This window comes from Pleurodeles waltl, chromosome 3_1 (genome assembly GCF_031143425.1).
Source record: "Pleurodeles waltl isolate 20211129_DDA chromosome 3_1, aPleWal1.hap1.20221129, whole genome shotgun sequence".
In the NCBI taxonomy this organism is placed as follows: Eukaryota; Metazoa; Chordata; class Amphibia; order Caudata; family Salamandridae; genus Pleurodeles; species Pleurodeles waltl.
This window is the reverse complement of record NC_090440.1, coordinates 83,033,327-83,060,501: the sequence shown is the minus strand read 5'-3', so window position 1 is coordinate 83,060,501 and position 27,175 is coordinate 83,033,327. Positions and strand designations below refer to the sequence as shown.

General features: G+C 44.1%; 1 protein-coding gene across 1 annotated transcript in view; it reads right to left on the bottom strand.

Moving 5' to 3' along the window:
- SHANK2 (SH3 and multiple ankyrin repeat domains 2) overlaps positions 1-27,175 on the bottom strand; it is a 2,270,638-nt gene that overhangs the window by 1,472,501 nt on the left and 770,962 nt on the right. Inside the window, exons 5-6 of the mRNA XM_069221873.1 lie at positions 23,411-23,614; positions 11,833-11,904 (exon numbers count right to left, since the gene is read on the bottom strand). Of these exons, the coding sequence (XP_069077974.1) occupies positions 11,833-11,904; positions 23,411-23,614 (276 nt within the window). The remainder of the gene's footprint in view (positions 1-11,832; positions 11,905-23,410; positions 23,615-27,175) is intronic.

The following is a 27,175-nucleotide window of genomic DNA, read 5'->3' as shown; positions in this document are numbered from 1 at the left end:
TAATGTTGGCTGTATAGTATTGTCACGTGCATAATGGTAACAACTATTGGCATATTGTCAGATTCCAAGAAATTATCTTGGTCATGTCTAATAGAATGATGGCCATGTCATAATGGTGATATTGTTGACATATTGTTCGTATCTCTGGCATGTTGATCATTATACTGATATGGCATAATTTCGTCATTCAAAGAATGATGGTGCCAACCTTAAGTTAATGTTGACCATGGCATAATAGTAGTGTTTTAAGGCATATTCCTGGCATCCATGGCATAATGGGGCCCACTAGGGACATGCAAAGTCACATAATTATTCATAATTGTTGTGTAATTAGAAATGTTGCATCGTATTGCTAAGCGTGGAGGCCCTTTGACACTGCATCGCTGAGGCAACTGCCCAGGCCAACTGCTGGATGCTGGAGGAAGTGAGCAAGGGTGGGGTTGGCGCTGCTGATCTGAAGCCCTGAGGAGAGGCCATCACTGTTTGCAGCCATGAGCCAAGAACCAAGGTCACAAACGAAGGCCAAAAGACGGCCCGAGCAGAAGACATAGAGATAGCTCAGAATTAGCTATTGAGGAGACCAAAGAACTGGCCTGATGAGTAGCCAAGGAAATGTCCGTAGAGCTTATGCATGCTTGAGTTTACTTCCTAACCAGTAACATGGGTAAGATCCCACAAGGAGGAAATCTTGCTGGGGGTACATTTGCTTGCTCTGGGCTATTGAGGTACTGGGTGGTCGGAGCCGGGGGGTAGCCACAGAGATAGGGGTCAAGGCCAGGGTAAACGTTATGAGCTGAGATTAGGGTGGCTTTGGTGAAGCTTGAAGCCTCAGGTGGAATCTCAGAAAAAGGTGCAAGTCACTTCAGCCTTGCCAGAGGCATCAAGGAGAACCAAAGGTGGGTGGTACTTCAGGTTGCCTGCCCTCTATTTTCTAGTGCTTTCTAGTTTTTAGCACCCCACTGCTCCCAGCCAATATCCTATACGTTGCTTCATTGGGTGTGTAGGGTCTTTCCTGCCACCCATAAATACTAAGTTTGCCTCAACAGAATCAATGGTGCTCAACCAGGAGGTGGGCTCACTTGTTTGAAGGAGTTGTGTAAATGTTATGGTTGTACAAATCCCACCAGACTAGATCGGCCATCAGCCTTGGTTGATATTTGGCTTATATTTAATGAAAAAGGTTTTATCCGTTTTCTGGTTTTTGGCCCTTAAACATTTGACCTTTGGCCTTTTAGAGTTGAGAAGCTTCAACACTAAGCATGTAGTTCACCTGGCTGTTCCACTTCTTTTAATTAAATACACAACAATCTAAGCAAATTGACTCATTAGAAGCAATAAGGCAACAAATGTCTTTGTCGGTGACTGCAGTTAAGCCTTTTGTCGACCACTCTACATTAGATACTAAACCCTTCAGTGTTTGCAACATGTGAGAAAAATATATACACTACTATTCATCCCATGTGGGTGTTTAAAATGGTGAGTTATTTGTGAAAAGGTATACATTGGCCACTCTCTACGGCTAGCACAAGACACAGAAAATACCCAAGAAAAGGACGCCAAAGGAGGGCCAACCACAAAAATCTGATAAAAAAGCTGAAATAAATCTACCCAGCCTAAGAGGAAACCCTCAGAGGTAGGATCAGATTCTAAGATTATTTATTCTCAGGCATTCTATCCCTTATCACCCTGGACCTCTGAAACCAGAGAGAAGGGGTCCTCAGTCCTTCAAGAAGGGAACTGCTGGTCTCCTAAATTAAATTTGTCACTGTTTTGTGATGGCAGTAGTACAGTCGCTCAACAAGCAAGATGCTCTTTTTTGTAAACCATGTATACTCAGGACAAAATGGAAGGCAAAGCTGTGCCCTCTTCATTTGGGCACATTTGTCCCAGCCTTTCAAGCAGTTTCTTCCTTAAACGGTATCAGAACAAATGAAATAGGGATGGTTGGGTTTGTTACGGTTTAACAATGTAGAAGCCACAAAAATGTGTTTTTATTCATTAAAGCAGTGTGCTTGGTGAGTGATACTGAAAGTTAAGTTCGCAATAAAGGGGCAATGCCTTGTAAGAATCCCGATTTCAGGCCTATCAATCTCACTGCCAATAAGCAATCCTTTTTCTAGAGGAACCACAGCATCTGGCCCCTACCCAAGTTGAACGTTTCTCAGTTTCCTGGAGGATACATCAGAATAGGCTTAAGACTCTTAAGAGGAGTTTAGTATGAAAGAAAAATAGATTTTTGTTTGGATATCCAATGACATGTATGACAATGACGCTGCTTCTTAGCCCCAAATACTCTTCAATACCTCGATGAGAAGCAAATCCCAGTCTCACCTTCTACTGGGGGACTGACTGGGACTAGATAAAGGGGCAGTCCACAAGCCCTGGTCTCTTGGTTTGGAGTGTCCATGGGTTACATTCAGTTGATAAATTGGATTTGTTGAGGGACAGTCCAAATAGAGTTGATCTTTTATTACTCCAATAGACTAAGCTTTCAGCGAATCCTCTCATACCAGAGTATACTGGTTGTTCTAACAATGCAGTCTCCAAAGACCAAGAATGACCATCTAGGGGCCTGTTGACCTTGGGTGATGTTGCTACAATCAATAGGGATATGATAATTGCCACTAATTGCACCTGGATGACAGCAGTTTATATGGAATTTGACCAACTATGGTTGGAAAACAAGATGTTTATATCTATTAATTAATATATGCATTCCTCCAGCCACTTATAACTTCAAAGTGAAAGATCAAAGCTTAGATCATGACCTGATAAAATGAAGATCTATGTACCTACCCTCAATTTTTATTATTGCCAGAGTCCTGAATCTCAAATTGCCCCTCAGAAAATTAGATGATGTTCTCCAGGATATGCTAGTGATTAATGAAATGCCTGAATTCACTGTTTCAAAAGATTATTACGTGAATAAGGCAGAATATTTGTTGTATACATAGGAACAGCACAATTTTATTTGCTTAAATGGTCACTTTATTGATGATATTAAGATAGTCTTGTTGGACCTACCTTTAAACTAGGCACTGACTCCTTCCTATTCTTTATACTTACATTTCAGTCAAACTGTTAAAAATGTAAATGTTTTTAGAGGTGTGAACAAGTGATCACTTGGACATAGAAGCTCAGTTTACAGAAACACATGTTAATGTTTCAAAGCTTCCAATAGTCGTGTCTTCAATTTATTCACACATTGAGCAGAGACGCAGTCCTCCCTTGAAGTGGGGAACTCAAGAAAGTTTTGGTCACTAGTAAATATAGAATCTATTGTCCCCCTTGTCCTTCCTGGGACTTGCATATCAGACGAAAAATGGAAAAATTACATTTTAGTGCTATATAAAGCTAATCCTTACATAACTCTGTTCCAGGCAGGAAACTATAATCAGCTCAGTTCTGGGCTTTTAGAATTATTGGAGGTTGCCCCCCTATCACAAATATTTGAATATCTAATGAATCTCAGACACTTGGCCGTAGTCTTTTTAAAAGCTCACTCTAGGTGGTGGGTATGTCCCTTTTTCAAATGGGCCGCCATGAAAGGAGTATCTAATGGCATGTACGATCCTAAAACTGCACCTAAAAAGGGATGGCTGCTAATTAACTTCTAATTATATGCTGATCACCCTGCTCAAGGTTATATCTAAAATCTATGGAAAATCTCTTCTCAAATGCTTAAAATGCTGGGCTACTAAAGAAAATGTAACACTCCTGAAACAGAGAGGGTTTCATCTGAATCACTCCACGACTGATCATTGATTGGTCGTGCGGTCATTAGTGAAAACAACAATGGAGTTTTTGTGGCAAGCTCTGTTGCTCTTTTGTTTGCTTTCATTCCAATTGTGACCTTGTAGACGCTAGCATTCCCTATAAAAAAAAAACAGGCCTTGATTATACCTGCAGGCCTCCTCTACATGATCCAACAGCTACTCTTCCATAATTAGGTTCAGACTGATTTCAATAGGGAGGGGATTTTGACTAGTAAATTCGCTATTGAACATGGCTTATGGCAAGTCTGTGTCCTTCCACCCCTTTTGTTCAGTCTAATTTTGCATATTGTCCAAAATTAATTAAAGATAGAATTTTTTTCTACTGAAAATCGGAAACTGTCATGTTGCTTGCCTAAGGTAAACGGATATTTATTTACCTGGATTATATTCTGGAAAGAAAGCAAATTGACCACTGTTTATAAAATCAAAACATTAATTTTTGCGGCAGAGCAGGCTAAAATCCAGTGGTATTTAAACAATGAGTCTCCCGAGTCTCCAGAGCAGGTGCATTGCTATATATATATTAGGGCTCCAACTTCAATTCTAAATTGAATTGGTCAACATATTTTTCCTTACTGAGATGCTCCTTACAGGGGACTGTTAATGGTCTAAGAAGATTTGATATCAGCTATGGGAGCAGTTCATGGGGAACTAGTACCTGAAGCTCCATACGGAGCAAAACAGTTTGCACTTGATAAGGATTACTTAAACTGAAACAGTTATTAAATGTGCATATGCAACTATCAAGTTTTAATTATGATGTAACCAATTCATCTTCCAAGAGTTCTGTAAAACAATTGTCCAATGGATAGGGTCACAAGAAATCTAACTCTATTTGTTTAAAGTGCTGCATAGATATATTACAGACTTAATTTTAAGATTCCATAGTGGAATAGATTTTTCTTGGCAAATTGGAGATTTGTTAGGCAAAATTGCATCAAAGAAAGATACATGTATACAATTAAATACCCTATGGTACACCTTTTACTTTACTGTGTATATCTCTTGGAAGACAGGGAAAGGTTCCTTCTACTTTTTTTTCATAAATGGATTTCATTTTGGACTATGACCTTAAATCTAATTTTTGTACATCCATCGGTCGCAATCGCATTTATGACTGATCAAATTTTAAGGCTGTATCTTATGAAACTTTTAACTATTAATAGCATATTTAATCCAATTTGAACTTTTATTGCTGCAGCTTTTCCTCATTTCAATTTTTTATTGTTGCACCTGTGTGTTATTTAAGGTACAATGATATTAATTTTTCTGATGTTTTTGAGTGCAGTTAATGCATTTTAGTGATTACTGCTGTGCTTTTGGGAAAAAGTAGATGTTATGAGTTTTACTGATTCACAAGTTCTGCTGCTATAACACAATAATTTACTTTATTGTCTGCTGTTGATGTCCACCTTAAATAAACGCTGTGCATTTCCGAGATGTTAATATATTGTGCTGCTTTTAATACTATTGGATAGTCAGGTCATCTGAACTAGGTTCTGGGGTTCGTATTTAAGTATGATGTTTCTACTTGATGTGTTTTCTAGGACGGTGGTTCCCAACCTGTGGGCCGGGGACCCCTGGGGGTCCGCAAAGCCTCCTCAGGGGGTTCGTGACTGCTTACAAAATTTAATAATATTAGGTCCCAGCTATAAGTAATGACTCAGTGGGGGTCCCCGTGTTCCAATAATGATTCAGTGGGGGACCCCAAGCTCCAGTATTGATAAAATGGGGTGGACAGAAGTCAAAAGGTTGGGAACCACTGTTCTAGGAGATTTGATCTTAGAAATTAAATAATAATAAATATTAAAAGTAATTAGCGGTTGAGAGAACAACACAGTGCAAAAGAATATTTTGCAGAGGCCTAGTGCCCACCAGTAATTTAAAGCAGGTCCTGTTATATTTCTTGGCATATTGTGGTCATCTCTAGCCTCTGATGCAATGCGTAGGCATTCATGGCACAACCTACCCATATGACACAGTAGTACAGCTAAGTACTTGAGGAAAAATACACACTGATATTTGAGAAATAATTCAAATTTTACAAAAATATAGAATCAGGTGTTTTAGGACACAATTGTTTTTATAAAATTAAAATTGTAAGCTTTGGTTGTGGATAACTGGGTTTATTTTTCCATAATGAAAAGCTTGTTTTTAATGGATAAATGTGTGTGACAAGCTGAAACTTTGGAAAGAAAGAATGTGTTTAAAAATATTTGTTCAAAGTTATATGCTTAAAGATGATATTTTAGTAATAGTCACTACTGTTGTTGAGACACAATCCTGTAAGACTGCTGTAACCATTATGAACAAATCAGATATCTCCAACCTGAATGATAGCACTGGGGTATGAGCTTATGAAATCTCTCTAGATCTGCTGTTTAGGGCCTGGGATTGTGAGATGTACATATTTATCTGTTGATTCTCATAGATTGCATGTCAGCCCATATTTGTTCTGACTGATACTGATGTAAACGGACCCTGATTGTGCCCTGGGCTCTTCTAACCAGGCCAAAGGCCAGTGCTCTGATCAAAAGGTATATGGTAATGTGGTACAAATACAACTGGCAATAACAGACTCCTGTAAGTCCCAATCATATAATAGGGCAAGGGTGATTCAATCTACCTATAAGTCCTTAGTATTTAATAGGGCAGGGAGGTTCAGTGGCCCAGTAGATTTCCTGCACTGCAGTGTGCACTGCTGTGTTGCCTGCTGTCATTTTTAAAAGGCAGCCCTGCCTTTCAGGCTGTCTTTAAAAGGTAAAATGTGTGCAAATTCGACTTCGGAATTAAAGGTACTTCCAAAGTGATAATCTACTTAATTTTTACATATATGTCACCCCTAACGTCTCCCTTATGTGCCCCAGGCGTTGGGTGCCATGTACCTATAACCCACGACATTATAAAAAATGTTTTGTATGCCCTGGTGAGGGAACAACTTAGGAATATTTCATATATCCATAAACATTGCCAGGAAGGTGCTAAATGTATCATTCAAGGACTCAAAAGATTGGCAATGATAAATCCAAAACTTGCCACTGTTGAATGTATCATATTTAATCTTTTCTGTATGCCAAAATCCAGCCTGCAAGTGGCCTCTTCTGATTGTTCAGCCTTAAAAGTATTTGCCAGGCTGCTCTAATGAAGTGATAACTGGCCTGCACTGAGCAGAGGTTATCTGATGGGGGAGTTCTGCAGCTGCAGAGGCCAGGCCAGGAAGGGGGCTGGGTAAATCAAACTGGGTTTCAAAGAGAACGGGACAGAAAGGAATGTGAGCCAGGCCTACCCTCTCATCGTGTACCGTACAGACAGATAGCAGGCCCAGGAATGGAATTTATAGATGGTCTGGAGGTGGAGTGTTAATGGAAATGAGCCACACCAGTGGGATGGTTTAGCCAGGTTGTTCTCCTCTGGAGAGAAATCGTCCATCTTGGATTTTAAAGTCCAATGCTCTGTGGGACAAGAGAATGCCACACTTTGGAGGAAGCTGCCATGCTTTTGCATCATACCTTGTATCTCATTGGACAAGGGTGCCCCCCTGCTTTTCCGCCAAGATGATTGAATAAATATTTGAGAGCTTCACTGCAGCTCATATCTGCTGCCTGAAACCACCAAGAGAAGAAGGACTGCCCTGCTGGTACAGTGGTCTGTAACCCAAAGGACTGCACTCTGAAGAACTGCACCTGTTGTACACTGGAACAAAAGCCCCAAGGTCTTTGCCTTGCTTCAAAAAGGACTAAGGAGTGGACTCTCCGAAAGCAACAGGTTACCAGAGCTTGCCTGCACCAACTGTCACAAAGGTCCCCAGCCTGGAGTGTATCCAGTGGACTTTTAAGGATTTGGCCAGGTGCATTGTGGGAATTGGAATTATGGTTCCAACTTCCAACGACCATCTCATAGTTTCTAAGCCCTTAAATTTGTGTTTGGGACATTTGAACCCTCAAGAGGAACTTCAGAAAGAAGTTCTAGAAGTTGGAAGAAATTTGAAGGAACTCTAGGAAAAAGCTCCGTAAGTGGGACAGACCTGACCCAGATGGCCAAGCTGACCACCTTCAACCGCGACTCGGCCTGAATTTCAGGTTTGTCCCGCTGAAAACTCCAGACTTCCAGGATTTGACTGTGGCCTCACAGGGAAGCCATCCGATGACATGGCATTGAAATCTGCTTGCTGGAAAGGACCGCATGGCATCGAGAGAGAAAAGCCCTAGAAATGTTGCTAAATGTGAAGGTAAATTTTTGACCGAGGCCTCCTGCTCAGTGTATCCAAGCAGGGCTCTATCGTGGATGGCCTCAAATTGTGACTTGGTGCCGGTCTAGTGCGACCAGATGTCCCCGGTTGATGCTATTGATTCTAAGCAAATTTTGTTATATTTTTTTTTTTAATTCTTATCTCTGGTTCCCTATACTGGATGTTTGTCATTTTGGTGTTACTTTAAAGACAAAGATATTTCCTATTTTTATAAATTGGTGAGGATTTTTTTGTGTGTTCTGTCTTTCATATTTACTGTAGTGGTGTATTTAAATTCTTTACATCCTTATTTCCTAAGTTAAGCCTGCCTTCTCATTGCCAAGCTACCAGGTGTTGTGCCAGGGGCTAATGTTTTGAGAACTTGACTGGACCTAACATTGGAATTGGTGTCCTTACTGGAAGTGGTAGATGTGTACTTATCTCTAGTAATATTCCACCTTCCAACAACTGGGAGTTGTTGTGGAAAGGTAGGCATTAAACATGAAAGTAAGTGAAATGCACAAGTAAAAAAAGATGCTACGAAAAATGATAGGTCACATGAAATTGTTATTTCGGAGTCACCTAACGATTTGTTGCCATTTTCTAGGGATATTGAGCTGAAACTTGCACCCTTCTTTTCCTTGCTGCTTGATACACCATACAATTATTGGATTATTTCATAAGAACTCTTTTACATCCGATGGACTGTTTTTTCTCCAAATGTATGCAGAATTCATATTGCAAATCATACTGTTTGCCAATTTTCCATCAGTGTCAGGAGCCCCGTATTCTCTCTGGAGGAAGTTAGGCACAGTCACTGGGCTCGCTCAGTTCTCTTTGGAATGGGTAATTATCACCACCCCTTTCAAACATTATCTGTCACCACTTGGTTTACCTCGTGTACTTAACTCTCCTGGACATAACTACTACCACTAGATGAAACAAGCATTTCCAATGCAATAGGTCTTGCATACTTAGGACAAGACAAGTTAATTGTCATCTTTTGACAACAGCGCCCACAAGCAAAAACAAAAGAAAACATGAATGTAAAGTGAGAAAATACCACTTGGCAAAATAAAATAAAGTTAGCTTTAACAAATAAAAATTTGCAATTTTGTTTGTCCTCAGGGGCACATTTTTGCCAGTCACAGGTTTTCTGTTTGCGTGGCACTAGAAGTTAAAAAGAACAAATAGTACCTTGATCACGTCGGGAGCAGCGTGCGGGCACTAATTAAGTTGAAACAATTAATGCCTGATCCCTGCTCCACACAGAGAAATGGAAGTGATGCCAGGCGTGACCTGACGAATTACGAGGCTGTAAAGAAGAGTGCCACGCAAACCAACAAATGGTGAGTGTTAGAAATGGGGTCTTTGGTTGACAGTCAGGTTACCCCCCTATTCAAGCAAGGACCCTCACTCTAGTCAGGGTAAAAGAGAATCACCCTCAGCTAACCCCTGCTTACCCCCTTGGTAGCTTGGCAGAGCAGTAGGCTTAACTTCAGAGTGCTAGGTGCAAAGTATTTGTACCAACACACACAGTAACTTAATGAAAACACTACAAAATGACACAACACCAGTTTAGAAGAATAGGAAATATTTATCTAAACAAAACAAGACCAAAACGACAAAAATCCAACATACACCAGTCAAGTTATGAATTTTTAAAGATTAAACTCAAAAATAGCGCTTAGAAACAAAAATGCTTCGATGAGATGTTAACGCGGCGTCGTGTCAGAGTCGTTCCCAACAAGCCGACACCAGCGGCGCCGGACACGGAGTCGTGTAGACCCCCAAGTACAGTACCTTTGGTGAAGAGTGAAAACAAGCCGATGCGCGAAGTCGGGAATCGCGGCGTCTGTGTGAAACGGTGAATCCACGCATTTCGAGCGGTGTCGGTCACAACGTGGTGCGGCGACTTTCACGGAGTCGCGGACTTCAGTGGGGCTGCAGCAGCGTCGGGCCTGCGGAGAGCGTCGCGTTCAGCGAGGGTCACGGCGTCGGGTGCAGGCAGCGTTACCGGATTCAGCAGCGGCGTCGGTCCAGAGTAGTCCGGAGTCGGTTTCCTTGGATTTCCACCAGCTTTCCTTTCAAGGGCCCAGGGACTGGATAGGGCACCACTTGTCAGAGCAGGAGTCTCTCCAGAGACTCCAGGTACTGGCAGAGATAAGTCTTTGCTGTCCATGAGACTTCAAACAACAGGAGGCAAGCTCTAACTCAAGCCCTTGGAGATTTCTTCACAAGATGGAAGGCACACAAAGTCCAGTCCTTGCCCTCTTACTCTGGCAGAAGCAGCACTGCAGGAAAGCTCCACAAAGCACAGTCACAGGCAGGGCAGCACTTCTTCCTCAGCTCTCAGCTCTTCTCCAGGCAGAGGTTCATCTTGGTTCCAGAAGTGTTTTCCTAAAGTCTGTAGATTTGGGTGCCCTTCTGATACCCATTTTAGTCTTTGAAGTCACCTTTCTTCAAAGGGGACTCACACCTACTTGTGAAATCCTGCCTTGCCCAGGCAAGGCTTCGGACACACACCAGGGGGTTGGAGTCTGCATTGTCAGAGGCAGGCACAGTCCTTTCAGATGAGAGTGACCACTCCACCCCTCCCTCCTAGCAGAGATGGCTAATCAGGAAATGCAGGTTACACAACCTAGCCCCCTTTGTGTCACTGTCTAGTGCGAGGTGAAAAACAACCCAACTGTCAAACTGACCCAGACAGGGAATCCACAAACAAGGCAGAGTCACAGAATGGTTTAAGCAAGAAAATGCTTACTTTCTAAAAGTGGCATTTTCAAACGCACAATCTCAAAATCAACTTTACTAAAAGATGTATTTTTAAATTGTGAGTTCAGGGACCCCAAACTCCACATGTCCATCTACTCTCTAGGGGAATCTACGCTTTAATCATATTTAAAGGTAGCCCCCATATTATCCTATGAGAGAGACAGGCCTTGCAACAGTGAAAAACGAAGTTGCCAGTATTTCACTGTCAGGACATATAAACCACATTACTATATGTTCTACCTTATCCATACACTGCACCCTGCCCTTGGGGCTACCTAGGGCCTACCTTAGGGGTGCCTTACATGTAAGAAAAGGGAAGGTTTAGGCCTGGCAAGTGGGTACACTTGCCAAGTCGAATTTACAGCGTAAAAATACACACACAGACACTGCAGCGGCAGGTCTGAGACATGATTACAGGGTTACTTGTGTGGGTGGCACAACCAGTGCTGCAGGCCCACTAGTAACATTTGATTTACAGGCCCTGGGCACCTCTAGTGCACTTTACTAGGGACTTAACAGTAAAACAAATATGCCAATCATGGAGAACCAATTACGTACACATTTTAAACAGGAGCACTTGCACTTTCGCACTGGTTAGCAGTGGTAAAGTGCCCAGAGTAACAAAAACAGTAAAATCAGAGTCCAGCACACATCAACAACCTGGGGAACAGAGGCAAAAAGTTAAGGAGACCACGCCAAGGATGAAAAGTCTAACAGTGAGCGACAGGCGGGCTCAAAGCCCTTTACTGAACACAATAGCGTCTCGCAAGTGAGACGCATGCGCTAGCGCAGGCACTCGCAAGTGAGACCCTAGAAAGGAGATTTTTGAAGCGCCAAATAAGGGACAACGGATCAACCTTGTATTTTCCGTCGGTGGCAAATGGTTTGTGATGTCACTTGCGCTGCATCCGGGGCTATAGTGAATCGACCCCTGTGAGTGGCACTCAGTGAAGAGATGCACAGCGGGCCCTTCGTCGTTGCAAGGCCTAGGAAAGGAAAACGCACTTAACAAAAAATAATCTTCCCATTTTTATTCGATCATATTGGTCCTACCTTAGTATGGATTTTGGCCATCTGCTTTTCATCAAGACTGGACTGTTTGTAGACCCTGTTCTTGTACCGAAACTGCAAAACAAATTAAAAGTGCATTATTTTTCCAGGAACCCGAAGCACCCGACAGATTTGTTGACAGCAGCCGCCTCTCTTTCCTGGAGACAGTGCCACATGGCACAACGTTCAGGCTGGGTCGTCAATATTTCATGCCCATTTTATCGTAACAAGCTTCTGCGTCATTAAATATGCCGTTTAAAACCATGCTGCATTTTTAAAATGTACAGTTTCAAAACGCTAGAGATTTCTGACTGGCCTCCTTCAGAAACATTAATGGGCTACAACAGACTTGGGTGGGGGAGCTCGGGGAAGGAGTAATATAACATTCTTAAAGGCACGGGCACTGCAAATGCTCCGTAAGGAAAATGCTTCTTTTACTTACTGTTAATGCCGTAAGGAGTTACTTACTTTTGAGTTCTTTGCTTACGGAGCAAACTTGTAAGGGTGCTCCTACATCTGCCTGGAAAAACATTCAATCTGCACCTATGTACTTTACACCATTTGCTCCCAACATGTGGTCGGGGACCACTGGGGGTCCGCGAAGCCTCCTCAGGTGGGCCGCTTAGAAAATTAAATATTATTAACAGATTAGGTCCCCAGATTTCAGTAATGGCTCTTTGGGGGGTCAATAATGATTCAGTGGGGTTTCCCGGGTTCCAGTAATGATGAAGTGGGGGTCCACAGAGGTCGAAAGGTTGGGAACCACTGCTTTACACCCATCAACAGAGGCAAAGAACTGGGCATGTCTGTGAAATACATGTCCATGGACATCCTAGTTGATTCCTATGCCACATGTGAGTACCAGAGGAGAACCAATGGGTATGCAAACGTTAGTATTGTCTTTAGTATTTAAAAACAACCTTAACCTGACCACTCCCTATAAATATAGAAGTGTTCTATTCAGGCATCTATGTTGCATCCAACCTGTCCTGGTATTAGCGGTGCAGAAGGTGGAGAACATGTTATTGCACTGGAAAACATAGTTCTGAACAAAAAAGCAAAACAAAGATTTCCTGTTTAGAAAAACTTGCCCTGTGCACATCCTTGGCAGGAAGTATTCTAAGAAACGGAAGAAGAGTACCGGCTCCATAACAGCCGGCAGTCCAAGGATAGGGTAGCTTACCTCACTCACAAGGGGAGTAGAAGGCCAGGATGGATCTTTTTAGTCTTGTTACCATGGTACTGCTTCTTGATGGATATCCCTGATGTACTTGATCCCAAAAACGTACTGCACAATCATCTCTTGCATACAGAAACATACGCAAATAATTCACACCTGACCTCAGCATATGTGCACTACCCCTGCCGATCTCATTTGCATAACACTGACCATCAATCAAAATCTACCCACAGACCTGATATCAATTTCATGTTTCTAAGTGGACAATGTCCAGTAGTCCATGCTCCTGACATCACAGACCTCATCACCACAAAGTCTATATGCCCTCTTCCTCATAGAGACGTGGCTCACCTGCACATCCTCAACATGCATGTCCCTCCAAGGAACAGAATACAATGCAGAAGATAGAATGAGGCCTCAAAGTCATGCACATGACCTGATATTTAAGTTTCAAGACTCTGAAACCCTCAAAACAGTGTACCTCATCACTATAAATTTACCAGTCTTCATGCCCCAGTCACCTTTCACTTGATTAATGGGACTCTTGAGCCAAGATAGAATTAAACAAATAAATAGTTTACCTCATCAGCATAGCATTAATTCATACAGTAACAAGAGATTTCACCCCCCTTTAGCAATTCAACCAGTACTAAAATTACACAAACTTTCAATGACCTAACCACAACTACATCACTGAGACCACCAACATCAACCTACAACTCCTTCTAAAAGTCCTACCAGCAAAATGAGACACGAGGACACATCTAGAATGGACTAGTGACTATCACTAAACACCAAACACTCACTACAGCCAACTTAAATGCAGAGAAAATAATTTGCACTCCATCAAGTTCTTCCCCTTACTCTCTGCAGCAAGGACTTACTAGCCTCAAGTACAACCAGATCCCAACTAGTAACCAACAGTACATACTCCTTGATGACTCAAATACAAATATGAAGAACAATTAAGAAATCAAACACATCTCAAGGATGATTCCGAAAATTTGTAAAATAATGAGTGCTGGTGCACAAAGAGCTGCTCAGAAGCCTCGCCAGTGGTATTAAATGTCAGCACTCCGAATGCCAAGGATGCATAGTCTTGAATCCACCTCAGGCCTCTTTAAGCCGCTGCCAGACCCTCCCTGTCCCTTTACCTCACTCTTACTGGCTCCTGCTTACTCCCAAGGTGATGTTTTTTCTGTCTTTCTCCTCCTCTTCCTTTCCTGTTTCTGTATTTTCCCTCTTGTGCTCTTGGAAGAAGCCTGATAAATTAAAATAAGCGCCTGGCCCCCAAACTGAGTACTGGTGGCACCCACCACAACCACCAGCTCAGATTAAGCGCTGTGCAGAAATGGAGAACACAGAGTTAAAAAAAAGGACAATCCATGTAAGAGAAATTGAAGAGGAAGAAGAAAGGGAGGAGAAACAAAGAATAAAATGGAGAAGAGAGTAGAGGGAGAAGAAAAAGAGAGAAAAATTAGAAAGGTATGAATGAGAGTGAGAGAGAAAGGAGATAGTGAGAGAAAGTAGATAGGGATGAAAAAGGGAGTAATTGCAGAATAGGAGGAATGGGAAAGGAGACAAGGGTAGGGAAAGATACAGAATGGCAGACATGAGGTAGCTGTGAAAGAAAAAATTACAAAAGAAATCTGGATTCTGGAGGATTGCAAGACTGAAGGAAGGTAGTGTAGAGAAGTGAAGGGCTTAGATAGAAATGAGAGGTGAGAGGATAAAAAAGAGGCAAGGAGAACAGGCATTTGCAATGCAATGGGTCTCACATTTGTTCGAGTTAAAGCTATTAGCGCCACATAAACTGGAAATGAAAAGTAAAACCTAAAAGCGAGCATATAAGCGAGCCGACATCTGACATGAGTGTGAAGGAAACACACAAAAGGAAACAGAAGTTTGCTCGCAGTCAAACATATTGGCAAAAGTGCAATTATCCATATAACCGGCAAAAGTGCAATTATCCACTTAACAGGGAAATGTCATGCAAAGCGCTCGACTACTGCCCAGCGAGATCGCGCTGCATAGGAAATAAAAAGAAAAAGTAGTCCAGAAACCATGCTGAAAACATGGAACCTTGTATGTTTTCAGTAGTTTACCTGTGCTCTCGCGGAAGGCTAAACACCGGAAAAGGCATGACATGTGCATGCCTTTCACTAATGAAGTCAAGTGAAATTTAAAAGGCAAGCCCACAAACCAACCAAACTGATGGCCGTGAGGTGGGTGTGGTTAAAAGCCCACAGACAGATTATAACAGGGGCCAGAGCGCTTGCACACTCGACCCTAAAAAAGGAGGAAAGGAGAGCAGAGGATAAAGGGGAGCAAGGAGGACAGAAGAAACATTTAGAAAGTAAGTAAGTAGGTAGGATAAGTTAGAGATGGGGATGGGAGGAGCAAGGGAGAATGTGGAAGTGGATCAGAAGAGGAAGGGATGAGATGTAGAGACAAAGAAGAGGGAGCAATGCCGTAACTATCATTACTGCTGTAGGTGCAGTAGCACTGGCACCCAGACCTGCAAGGGGCCCATGTAGCACCACAGCGGATAACCTAATACTGAATGGGGGCAATAGACTCATTTACCTTGCTTCTATAACAGCTAGTGCCCCCCCGCCACACCACTAGCCCCATTTACCTTGCTTCTAGAAGGGCTAGTGTCCCCCCTTGCCACACCACTGGCCCCATTTACCTTGCTTCTATAAGGGATAGTCCCCCCCTTTCCACACCACTGACCCCAGAGGAGAAGAAGAGAGACAGTAAAGGCTAGATTTTGCTTGTCTGTCTACCACCATTGCCAAGACACTACTTCAGGGCCTCAGGGGCAGTTGGGCAATAACTGTTGCATGCTCTGGAGCTGCCCTCAGTAACTAATCGCTTCTGCAAGCTCAACGAATTGCCACATACATGCCTCTTCTTTAAGCTTTCAATTTCAGAGGACAGAGAAGTGGAAAAGAAAGGCTTACTCTTCGAGGATGTGAGGCAGAATGAGTGGTTCAGGCAGCACAGGCAAGAGATGTAATGTCCAAGCAGCCCTGTTCTTTGCAAAATAGTGACATGACTTTAATCACTCATAAGGAAATATCCTCATTAAGTTTAGTACCTTCTTTTGCATGAACAATTTATCTGAGGCAAGTATCTTTATTACTCGGTTATTTCTCTGTCTATTATTCAGTCACAGTTATCAGAGGTATCATTAGAACGGCTGATCTCCTTTTATATCCATCACAAATGTCTTTTTTATAAGCATTCATAAATCATAGCTCAGTACCTGCTTTTATCCCATAATATACACTCATATCATGTAGTATAGGAGTACAATAGAGGGGTCATTTGTAAAGACCTGGTTATTCTACTCACCCTAGGCAGCAGTGATCACTCACTCTGGAACTGTCACATGGAGGGGGAAGGAATGACAGTGCCAGGGTGTAGCAGAGGCTATGGGCAGCAATGGTGGGCAATGACAGTCCCAGGGTGTAGCAGAAGTCCGTGGGCAGCAATGTTGGGCAATGACAGTCCCAGGGTGTAGCAGGAGTCCGTGTGCAGCAATGGTGGGCAATGACAGTCCCAGGGTGTAGCAGAAGTCCTTGGGGAGCAATGTTGGGCAATGATAGTCCCAGGGTGTAGCAGGAGTCTGTGATTAGCAATGGTGTGCAATGACATTCCCATGGTGTAGCAGGAGTCCGTGAGCAGCAATGGTGGGCAATGACAGTGCCAGGGTGTAGCAGGAGTCCCAGGGTGTAACAGGAGTCCGTGGGCAGCAATGGTGGGCAATGACAGTCCCAGGGTGTAGCAGGAGTCCGTGAGAAGCAATGCTCTGCAATGACAGTCCCAGGGTGTAGCAGGAGTTCGTGGGCAGCAATGGTGGGCAATGACAGTCCCAGGGTGTAGCATGAGTCCGTGGGCAGCAATGGTGGGCAATGACAGTCCAAGGGTGTAGCAGGAGTCCATGAGCAGCAATGGTGTGCAATGACAGTCCCAGGGTGTAGCGGAAGTCCGTGAGCAGCAATGGTGGGCAATGACAGTGCCAGGGTGTAGCAGGAGTCCCAGGGTGTAACAGGAGTCCGTGGGCAGCAATGGTGGGCAATGACAGTCCCAGGGTGTAGCAGGAGTCCGTGAGAAGCAATGGTGGGCAATGACAGTCCCAGGGTGTAGCAGGAGTTCGTGGGCAGCAATGGTGGACAATGACAGTCCCAGGGTGTAGCAGGAGTCAGTGGGCAGCAATGGTGGGCAATGACAGTCCCAGGGTGTAGCAGGAGTCCGTGGGCAGCAATGGTGGGCAATGACAGTCCCAGGGTGTAGCAGGAGTCTGTGAGAAGCAATGGTGGGCAATGACAGTCCCAGGGTGTAGCAGGAGTTCGTGGGCAGCAATGGTGGGCAATGACAGTCCCAGGGTGTAGCAGGAGTCCGTGGGCAGCAATGGTGGGCAATGACAGTCCCAGGGTGTAGCAGGAGTCCATGAGCAGCAATGGTGGGCAGTGACAGTCCCAGGGTGTAGGAGGAGTCCGTGAGCAGCAATGGTGGGCAATGACAGTCCCAGGGTGTAGCAGGAGTCCGTGAGCAGCAATGGTGGGCAGTGACACTCAGACTGAGGCACATGAGCGGTCAGTCAACAGGAGGCAATGTGATGCTGGACTGCATGTGGTGCACCACTCGGGCGTCAAACAGGCATCAGTTTAGATTGAAGAAAGAGAACCGCAGTGATCCCGGTTGCAGGTACACAGGCCTCACATGGTCATAAGTAAGCTTGGGTGAAATTTTTATTACGCTGGAGCAATCAGAGTAATTTCGTTAATTTTGCCTTAATCTTCTGATGTGAAATTATGTGATTACACCCATTCATGTAAATATGAGTAATTTGGCACAATATCTTACCGCAGGAGCACAGTAAAAGCGAACATAGCGGCCGCGAGCGGTTGCTGGCTGCAGCTGTTCGTGCTCTGTTGCATCTAGCTCTGTTTCTTTAGCTCAACAAACATTCTTAGGTCCATTCTGGATGTGAACACTAAATGCTGGGTTACACTCCTAATATAATTTTGCTGTAATATTGCATAATTTCATGTAATTACGCAACAGCAAATTACACGAGTTATGCCCATCGCTAGTCGTAAGTGCTGCATGTAGAGTGGAATTCAGGGGGCAGGTGCACAGGGACACAGACAATCAGTGCTATCTGGAGTGCAAGTGCATGGCCCAGCAGGGTGCAGGCATACACACCTCTCTTGATCACCAGTGCTGCACAGTGAGTTTATGCACAGTAACATATGGGGCAGGCCCACTGACACAGACGCGTGCAGACTTTGGTTGACACTCACGAGAAGGTAGAAATTTGGATGGGCAGCAAGTGCATTCTCCCGATCACAAGAGCTTGGGCTTTCCTGATCTACTCATGGCAATGTTCTCACCGCTAAACCCAGGCTTCAGCTGATCAGGGCTGGTCCTTTTCATACAGGGTAGACTAATTCCTGGATTTCTTCAGAGCAGAAGCAAAGTTTCTTCTCCAGACCAGTGCTAGATTTCTACCTCTAAAAAGGAAGTCATCGGTAACCTCTGCCTCTTTCTTTAGCTTCCTGTGGACAGACATGCAATGTTCCTTGGAAGACAAGGCGAACACTCAATGCGTTTTACCATGCAGCTTATGGAAGATGGCACAATTCCAGCTGTCCAGTCAAATTAAAAGTTAGAACCTACTTTCCGTGTGAACCAATCAGCCGGAGATCTATTTCCTTTTCGAGCACCACATCTCTGTGGCAGCCAGTTTCAGGTGAAACTGCTACTCTCACTTGGTTTATTCGTCTCCAGCAACATAAAACACAGGATGAGATAACAGGCAGCTAATTTCTTTTCTAGAAGATGTCCAGCTTTGACATGGGCCTTTTAGTCAATCATTTGTATAAGTATTGCTCTGGTCACTTCACAGGCTGACCTGCTGGAACTAAGCCCAGTGAACAACTTAGGATCTCTGCTTTTCTTCCTCCAAGACGATGATTGAAGCCAGTGATCTGTACACAACACATGGAGAGAAGTTATGCAGCCACTGATGGATACATACAAGAAGGGACAACAGTCCTGACTTCCACTAAACCCTGATGGGCACTGCACAACCTCAAGGGCTACATGCCTTTATGGAGGACTCCACTTCACACATTGACATGCAGTTTCATGTACACCCAACATAAAATCAGGGCAAGCATAGTGAGTCAGCCATGACATGCTACGTGGGGTTATCAGGAAGAAGGAGTTCACAGTTTCCCCATCTGGAGTTCATGCTATAAACATACACTCAACTACTTTAAGACATGTCACGGCCTGGTCATCTAGGTGGTAACCAACCATGTTGAAATGAGTGCGATTATAAGTAGTTCTTCTTTACCAAAAAGAGTCTAGCACTCTGTTGATTGGCAACATGTCCAAATCATTTTCAGCACTTGTCAGGAGACTTGTGACATGGATACCCTGTACAAGAAGATGTACTGTGCCTGCCCGAAAGTTAAAATGAGGAGCAGGTTGTAACAAGGACATAACATAAGGAACTTTGGGCCCTACATATACCATGTGCATTGTCACTTCACAAGCAGCTTCCCACCATCATGGCTGTTGAGGATATTGGAGTCTCTCCATGAGAAAACACTCTCAGTCGACCTTTGCACTCCTGCTTCAATCCTACCATTGAAGACCACTGTTAGAAATGGGGTCTCCAGTTGGCAGTGGTTTGCACCCTGTCTAAGTAGGGACCTTCACTCTAGTAAGGGTAAGGGAGCCACACAGCTAAGATAAGCCCTGCTCGCCCCCTTGGTAGCTTGGCACAAGCAGTCAGCCTTGTCTCAGAGGCAAAATGACTCCACATCAGCTCAGAAAAATAACCAATATTTATCTGAATAAAACAAGTCCAACATGACAAAAATCAAACACGAATAAGCAACGATATGAATTTTTATAGATGAAATCTCAGTAAAGCGCTTAGAAACACAATAGCGCCAACTGGTGCTATCATGACGTAATTGTTGGAGTCCTTCCCCATAGTCCAACACCACTCACAAGGGAGTGTAGGCCAGTCGTTGAGTCGCACGGACCCCAGGCACAGTACGTTTAAAAATGATGAGGAAACAAAGATATTGCACGGAGTCGGGGAGGTGAGGCGTCGCTGGAGCCGGTATGGCGGTGGTTCCTTATTGCAACCAGGGAGATGAGGCATTGGTTCCTGACTGCTAGGCAGGGGAAGTGAGGCGTTGGTTCCTTACGGTTGCAGGGAAGGTGATTTGGTATTGGTTGATTTGGTATTGGTGGCAAGACGTTGGTTCCTTATGACAAGGCGGGGTTGATGAATCTAGCAGGTCAAGACGCAAGGTGTCAACTTTGCCATGTCGCGATCACACCACGGGGCCACAGGTGCTGCGGTGGAGTCGGGTGTCCCAGACATCGGGGACACGGCACTCAGGACTCACGTTGTAGCAGGACTTCTGAGGCACTGCAGCGGCATTGGGCCTGCGGTGTGGGTCGCGGTCATTCCACTGAGCGGGCACCATGGCTCCAGCGCAGGTAGCGGTGCTGAGTCGGACAGCACCTCTGGTTCCGAAGTCACTCCGGACCCAATGTACTTGGTTTCTTCTTGGTTATACCAAAACTCACTCCCAAGGGCCCAAGAACTTGATTTTGCACCACTTGGTGAGTCAGAACTCTCAGCAAGAGAGCCCAGGTGCTGGAAAATGAAGTTTGATGTCCCTGAGACTTCTAACAGGAGGCAAGCTCAGTCCAAGGCCTTGGAGAACCTTTGGAAGTAGGGTGTAGAAAGCAAAGTCCAGTCCTTTCACTCAAATGACAGAAGCAGCAAGCAGCAGGCCAGTGCAACAAAGCAACAGGCAGAGTGGGCGTCCCTCCTACGGCATCAAGCTCTTCTTCCTAGCAGAATATCCTCATTCCAGCAGTGTTTTAAAATTGTGGTCTCAGAGGTCCAATACACATACTAATTTCTGCCTTTGAAGTAGGCAAACGTCAAAGGAAAGTCTTTGTAGTGCACAAGACCCTGCCTTTCCTGCCCTGGCCCCAGACACACTCCAGGGGGTTGGAGACTGCTTTGTGTAAGGACAGGCACAGTCCTATTCAGGTGCAAGTGTTAGCTCCTCCCACCAAAGCAGCCCAGGAAGACCCATCAGGATATGCAGGGCACACCTCATCTCCCTTTGTGTGACTGTCTAGAGTGAATACACAACCAGCCCAAATGTTATCCTGACCCAGATCTGTATTCTACAGACAGGCAGAGGCGCAGAATGGTTAAGCAAGAAAATGCCCACCTTCTAAATGTGGCATTTTCAAACTTACAGTTTACTAATCAACTTCACCAAAAGATGTATCTTTAAATTGTGAGTTCTGAAACCCCAAACTCCATATCTCTATCTACTTCCAATAGAAAATTACACTTGAAAGACATTTCAAGGCAATCCCCATGTTAAGCTACGAGAGAGATAGGCCTTGCAATAGTGAAAACTGAACTTAGCAGTATTTCACTATCAGCACGTTAAAACACACAGTACATTTCCTGCCTTTTAAATACACTGCACCCTGCCTATGTGGCTGCCTTGGACCTACCAACGGGTGACTTACATGTAGTAAAAGGAAATGTTTGGGCCTGGCAAGTGGGTGCACTTGCCAGGTTGAACTGGCAGCAAAAATTGCACATACAGACACTGCAGTGGCAGGTCTGAGACAAGTTTACAGGGCTACTCGTGGGTGGCACAATCAGTGCTGAAGGCTCATAGTACGATTTGATTTACAGGCCCTGGGCACGCACTGTGCACTTGTACTAGGGACTTACTAGTAAATCAAACATGCCAATCATGGATAAACCAATGACTAATACCATTTAGACAGAGAGCACTTGCACTTTAGCTCTGGTCAGCAGTGGTAAAGTGCGTAGAGTCCTAAAACTAGCAAAAACGAAATGCAGCACAGTCAAAAATAGGAGGTTAGAGGCAAAAACTTTTGGGATAACCCTGCAAAACGGGCCATTTCCAACAACCACCCTAAAAATGCACTGTTCATGGGCTTCAGTATGAAACTGGCTTACAATGCCCATCTAATCGCCTTGACACACTCCACACCACTCTCCCAAACGCAAGGGGCATAATGTATATAATGCATTCAATGCATGGGCTGCCATTCTCCTTAACTAAGCAGTCTCTCAGTGCACAGTATGCTACAGTATTTTTTTGCAGTTTATATGTGAACAATTACTAAGAGCACACATTAGATTACACAAGGAGACATTCATTTTTGGTAGGCACAGGAAAATTAAGTGATTTGCCCAGAATCACAGGATGCTGAGAGGACGCAGAGACTCCAACCTGGTCCCCCAGTTCCAAAGTCGGCAGCTCTGGCCTTTACGCCAAATCTCTTATGTAAACAATGGTTTTGCTTGTCTAAAAACACAGTATATACAATATGTACAAAAGGCAAATTCATTGTTTTCTTCAAAATCAAACTAGTACGCCCATATAGTGGCTTTTCTTTGCAGGAACAGAAGGTAACAGAAGGCTCGGCGCACATCCTAAAAATAATTCCTTCTGGTGAACACAGGCCCTTTCAGTGCCAGAGTAAACGTTCTCTCTTGGCGGCCAAAGAGGCAACACATTTAAATAAGCACATCAGGGAGAGTTTCTATATGACAATACAGAGCTGTTTGTTTACTTGTCCAGGAGGTATTATCGCAGAGAAAGCTAATGAGCCTCAGAATGGAGAGGCGCGTGCTCCCCCCCCCCCCCCCCCGTCACTCTGCACTGTGTCTCGCGCACCGTCTTACACTCATCCACTCCATTTACTGTCTGGGACTTGCTCAGGCGAAGCCAAACTATACTGTTTTGCCATTGGCTCACTTCCTACTGAGACCTCTCAACCAAGCTTCAGAGGCCAGGAAAGTCTCCAGGGGTCGCAGGCTGCAAGATTCAGACCATGAGGGCACGGAACAGTACAGAACCAGGCATGTTTGACTGATCTATTGCAAATTACAACTGCACATCGGCAGACCTTATAGACAATGTCAGAAAAAGATCACACTGAAACACAATATTTTGTGATCTCTGTCCACATTTCGCCAGATACTCCCTGTTTTAACGTCTGAGGCTGAGCTCACGGTATCCGCCTGGAGCAATGTATGTCATTCTTGGAAAGAAGTCCCAAGGTGCTTTGTTCTTACAGATGGAGGAACAGATGTGCCTTTTTGTCTCCTGAAGCAGACATCAATTCAGGTCCAGTAATGATCACAGTCTAATTCTGCCAATTTTTATGTAGATATTATGAGCACCTTTGTAGCTAAAATGTAACAATCTGTTGTGGGTTGGATCCCCACAATATATGATGTGGTAAAAAGCACATCATCAGAACCCAGCCACATCATTATAGACCTACCTCCAAGCAGGGGACACCTTTGCTCATCTGTTGCGGGTATTCCTTCAAAAGTCGCTCCTCGTCCAAAAACTTGCCTTCGCGTCCATTGTTTGCTGGCTGGAACAAGCCATAATTTAGGACATCTTTCAAACCTTGCGTCAGCGTGCACAGTATCCGCTGTTTTGCGACCCACACCGTAGCCTCTGGGTTGAAACGGATGCACTTCTGCAAAATGGTGAAGTAGATGCTGTTACTAATGAGTTTCTAAACCTCTCATTCTACAACAGATGTATTTGCAAAATCCATAACAATTTATTGACATTCAGGATCCAAGAGGGTTGTGCAACATTTTCATTCATACTCATACCGTCAGTGTAGACATGTGAAGACCTCATGTAGACACCAATTTGGTCAGTTATAGCAAGAGTAGGTACAAAAATGGTGCAAATAGCAGTTGCATCATTTTAGTATTTCTTCTTTTAGGACCTGAGCATAAATTGTGTATTCTTCTGAATTTGCACAGAAGTTATTACCATCTTTAACAGGTGGTGATTGCCTGAGCATAACATTACTCCAAATTAATAACTATCAAGTTTGTGAACAGGTGTAAATGTGCACTCCTCACCCAACACTGAAGTTGTTTGCACTAGGATATTTTAACCCCTAATATTTCCCAATCCTGGGGGGTATTTTACAGCAGAAGTATTACAGAAGGGGCAGCACCTTTTTTCCAGCCCAGCCAACAAGAGGGCCCAGCCATTGGAGGACAATGTAAAGTACCGCATCTCTGGCCTGGCGTGCAGTAAAGTGAGCAAATTGGTAGATCATGGCCAGGTGGGGTTGTACCACCTTACAGAAGCATATGTGCCACATCACAAGAAGTGGAAAGTCTCTAACATGAAATCCCCTCCCTTTACCAGTACATAGAACACAAGCAAGTCTCGCTGACCCTGCCCAAAACATTCAGGTTAAGATGCTCTAAAACTGGTTTTATTTGGGTTGGAATTTTCTAATTCCACACTGGCACAATATTACCAAATTGGCACACAACATGAGCTGTGAAACTGGGCGTGCTGCATTGGCGTGAAACTTGGCCAAATGTTCCACTGCCATTGCAGTCACACCTGATGGACGGACCGGATGGCAGACCGCTTCTGTGGGGTTAACACCACTAAACCACACCGAACTTTGCGTAATGGGTGGTCAACACTGTGGATTTTGTAGAAGCACTATTTTACATTGATTATGTGGTGCACTATTGCACATTGCCAATCACATAAATCCAGGCCCACCAAAATGGTTGAAAGTGAAAGGAGACCACAATAATATCTAACAGAATCATAGTATTATTTAAATAGAGCTGCCCAGGTTGTATTTCTTATATTTTATTTATTCATATTACAAATTATGTATAAAAATAGGGGGCTATTCACAAATCACAGATCTTACTATAAGGCTCCATTATTATGTCTCTCAAGAAAAATTATACCTCTTTGTGTGTAGGTGGGCCAAACACACTAGGTAGTAACAGACTAATACTGTACCCATATGAAGACCTCACCAACGCTATATTTACTTCACACGCTCCACATCTGACCAGTTCACATTTTAGTGTAATAGGCCCAGCCATAAATGTGAGGTACCGTTTTCATCAGAAGCGTGGGAATAGAGGATGGGAAGCCTTTTGCTGTTGGCAGCAACTTCCAGAATTTTCTGTCACGTAAATAACTATGTAAGAATTAGGTTTTTAGACATAGTTATCATACTTTCCGAGCATTCTGGGGTACTTTTTTTTTTGGAGAAGAATGGGTATGCTGGGTGGCAGGACTTCTTTTTATTCCCCACCAATTCTACTATTATCGCCGAAATATAATAACATTCAGCAATTTCACCATCATCTTAGGTAATAAAATGTAATGAGATATTTGCAAGCCAATACTCTGCACTCTCTTAGGTTTTCAGTTTGCATAATTGCCTGGGGTAATTAGGTTACCCTGGTTGCCTGTCGACTTCTGATTCAGTCGCTGCAGCGACCCACATCTCAGGGATGATTATGATTGAAAGCAATAATCTTGACCTTTACACAATGCATTTTATCAGAGCACATGCCCATTCACAAAAGTGTTGTACTGTTTTTAGAGAGACAACTGCAGCAAAACTGAGTGTGGGAATGTTGTTCTTCACATATTATGGAACTTTGTCACACAGAGCTATGAGGAAATTCTATGATTTCTGTGATGTTAAAGTTTGACGTTTGTAGGGCATTCTGGGTAAGAAGAAGTAGTGGAGTGTACATAGCCCACACTATACTAGATGCCCTCGTTTTCAGAAGTGTCTAGGCTTGGTCAGTTCTTTGTGTTTAGGCATGTCCTGAGCCCATATATGACAAATACTACCACAAAAGACTTAGGCCCTCTGTTAGAAATGGGGTTTTTGGTTGGCAGTCAGGTTACCCTCTGTCCAAGCAAGAACCCTCACTCTAGTCAGGGTAAGTCACACACAATCCAAAATTAGCCTGTGCCCACCCTCTGGTAGCTGGGCACGAGCAGTCAGGCTTAACTTAGAAGGCAATGTGTAAAGTATTTGTGCAATAAATCATAAAATACCACAATATAGCACCACAAAAATACACCACACAGTGTTTAGAAACATATATAATATTTATCAGGATAATTGTAGGTCAAAACGAATAAAGTTGCAATGGGAATTTGTAGAGATATCACTGAAAAGTGATATAAAGTGTCTTAAGTCTTTAAAAAGCAAACAAAGTCTCTTTCAAGCACAAAGTACCTGGTTTGGAGTGGAAAATCTCCTCAGAGGGCCACAGAAGAAGAGATACGTGGAAAAATGGTGTGTGCGTCGATTTCTCCCCAGCACACACGGACTTGCCTCGTTATTTTCCAGGCGGGGAAGTCGCGCATCGTTTTCCGGCGCGCGGACAGTCTCTTTCTGTGGATCGCGGGGATTACCAGATGTCCCGGGTCTGTGCGTGGATTTTCCTGCTTGTTTTCCGGCTGCTCGTCGTTCTGCGGGGCTGCGCGTCAAAGTTTCGATCTCACGGCAGGCGTCGCATCGATTTCTCCTCTGGAAGTCGGGCGGCGTTGTTCTTGCGAGGCCGTGAGTCGAAGTTCCGGTCGTCCCAAAGGCGTTGCGTCGATGAGCGTCGGTGTGTGGCGTTTTTCTCACCGCGGAACAAGCTGTGCGTCGAAAATTTCGGCACACGGAGCATCAAAGTGAAAAAGAGAAGTCTTTTTGGTCCTGAGACTTCAGGGAACAGGAGGCAAGCTCTATCCAAGCCCTTGGAGAGCACTTTCACAGCCAGACAAGAGTTCAGCAAGGCAGCAGGCCAACAGCAAGGCAGCAGTCCTTTGTAGAAAGCAGACAGGTGAGTCCTTTGAGCAGCCAGGCAGTTCTTCTTGGCAGGATGTAGTTTCTGGTTCAGGTTTCTTCTCCAGCAAGTGTCGGATGAGGTAGGGCAGAGGCCCTGTTTTATACTAAATTGTGCCTTTGAAGTGGGGGTGACTTCAAAGAGTGTCTAAGAAATGCACCAGGTCCCCTTTCAGTTCAATCCTAAATGCCAGTGTCCCAGTAGGAGGTGTGGCAGTCCTTTGTGTGAGGGCAGGCCCTCCACCCTCCCAGCCCAGGAAGACCCATTCAAAATGCAGATGTATGCAAGTGAGGCTGAGTACCCTGTGTTTGGGGTGTGTCTGAGTGAATGCACAAGGAGCTGTCAACTAAATCTAGCCAGACGTGGATTGAAGGGCACAGAAAGATTTAAGTGCAAAG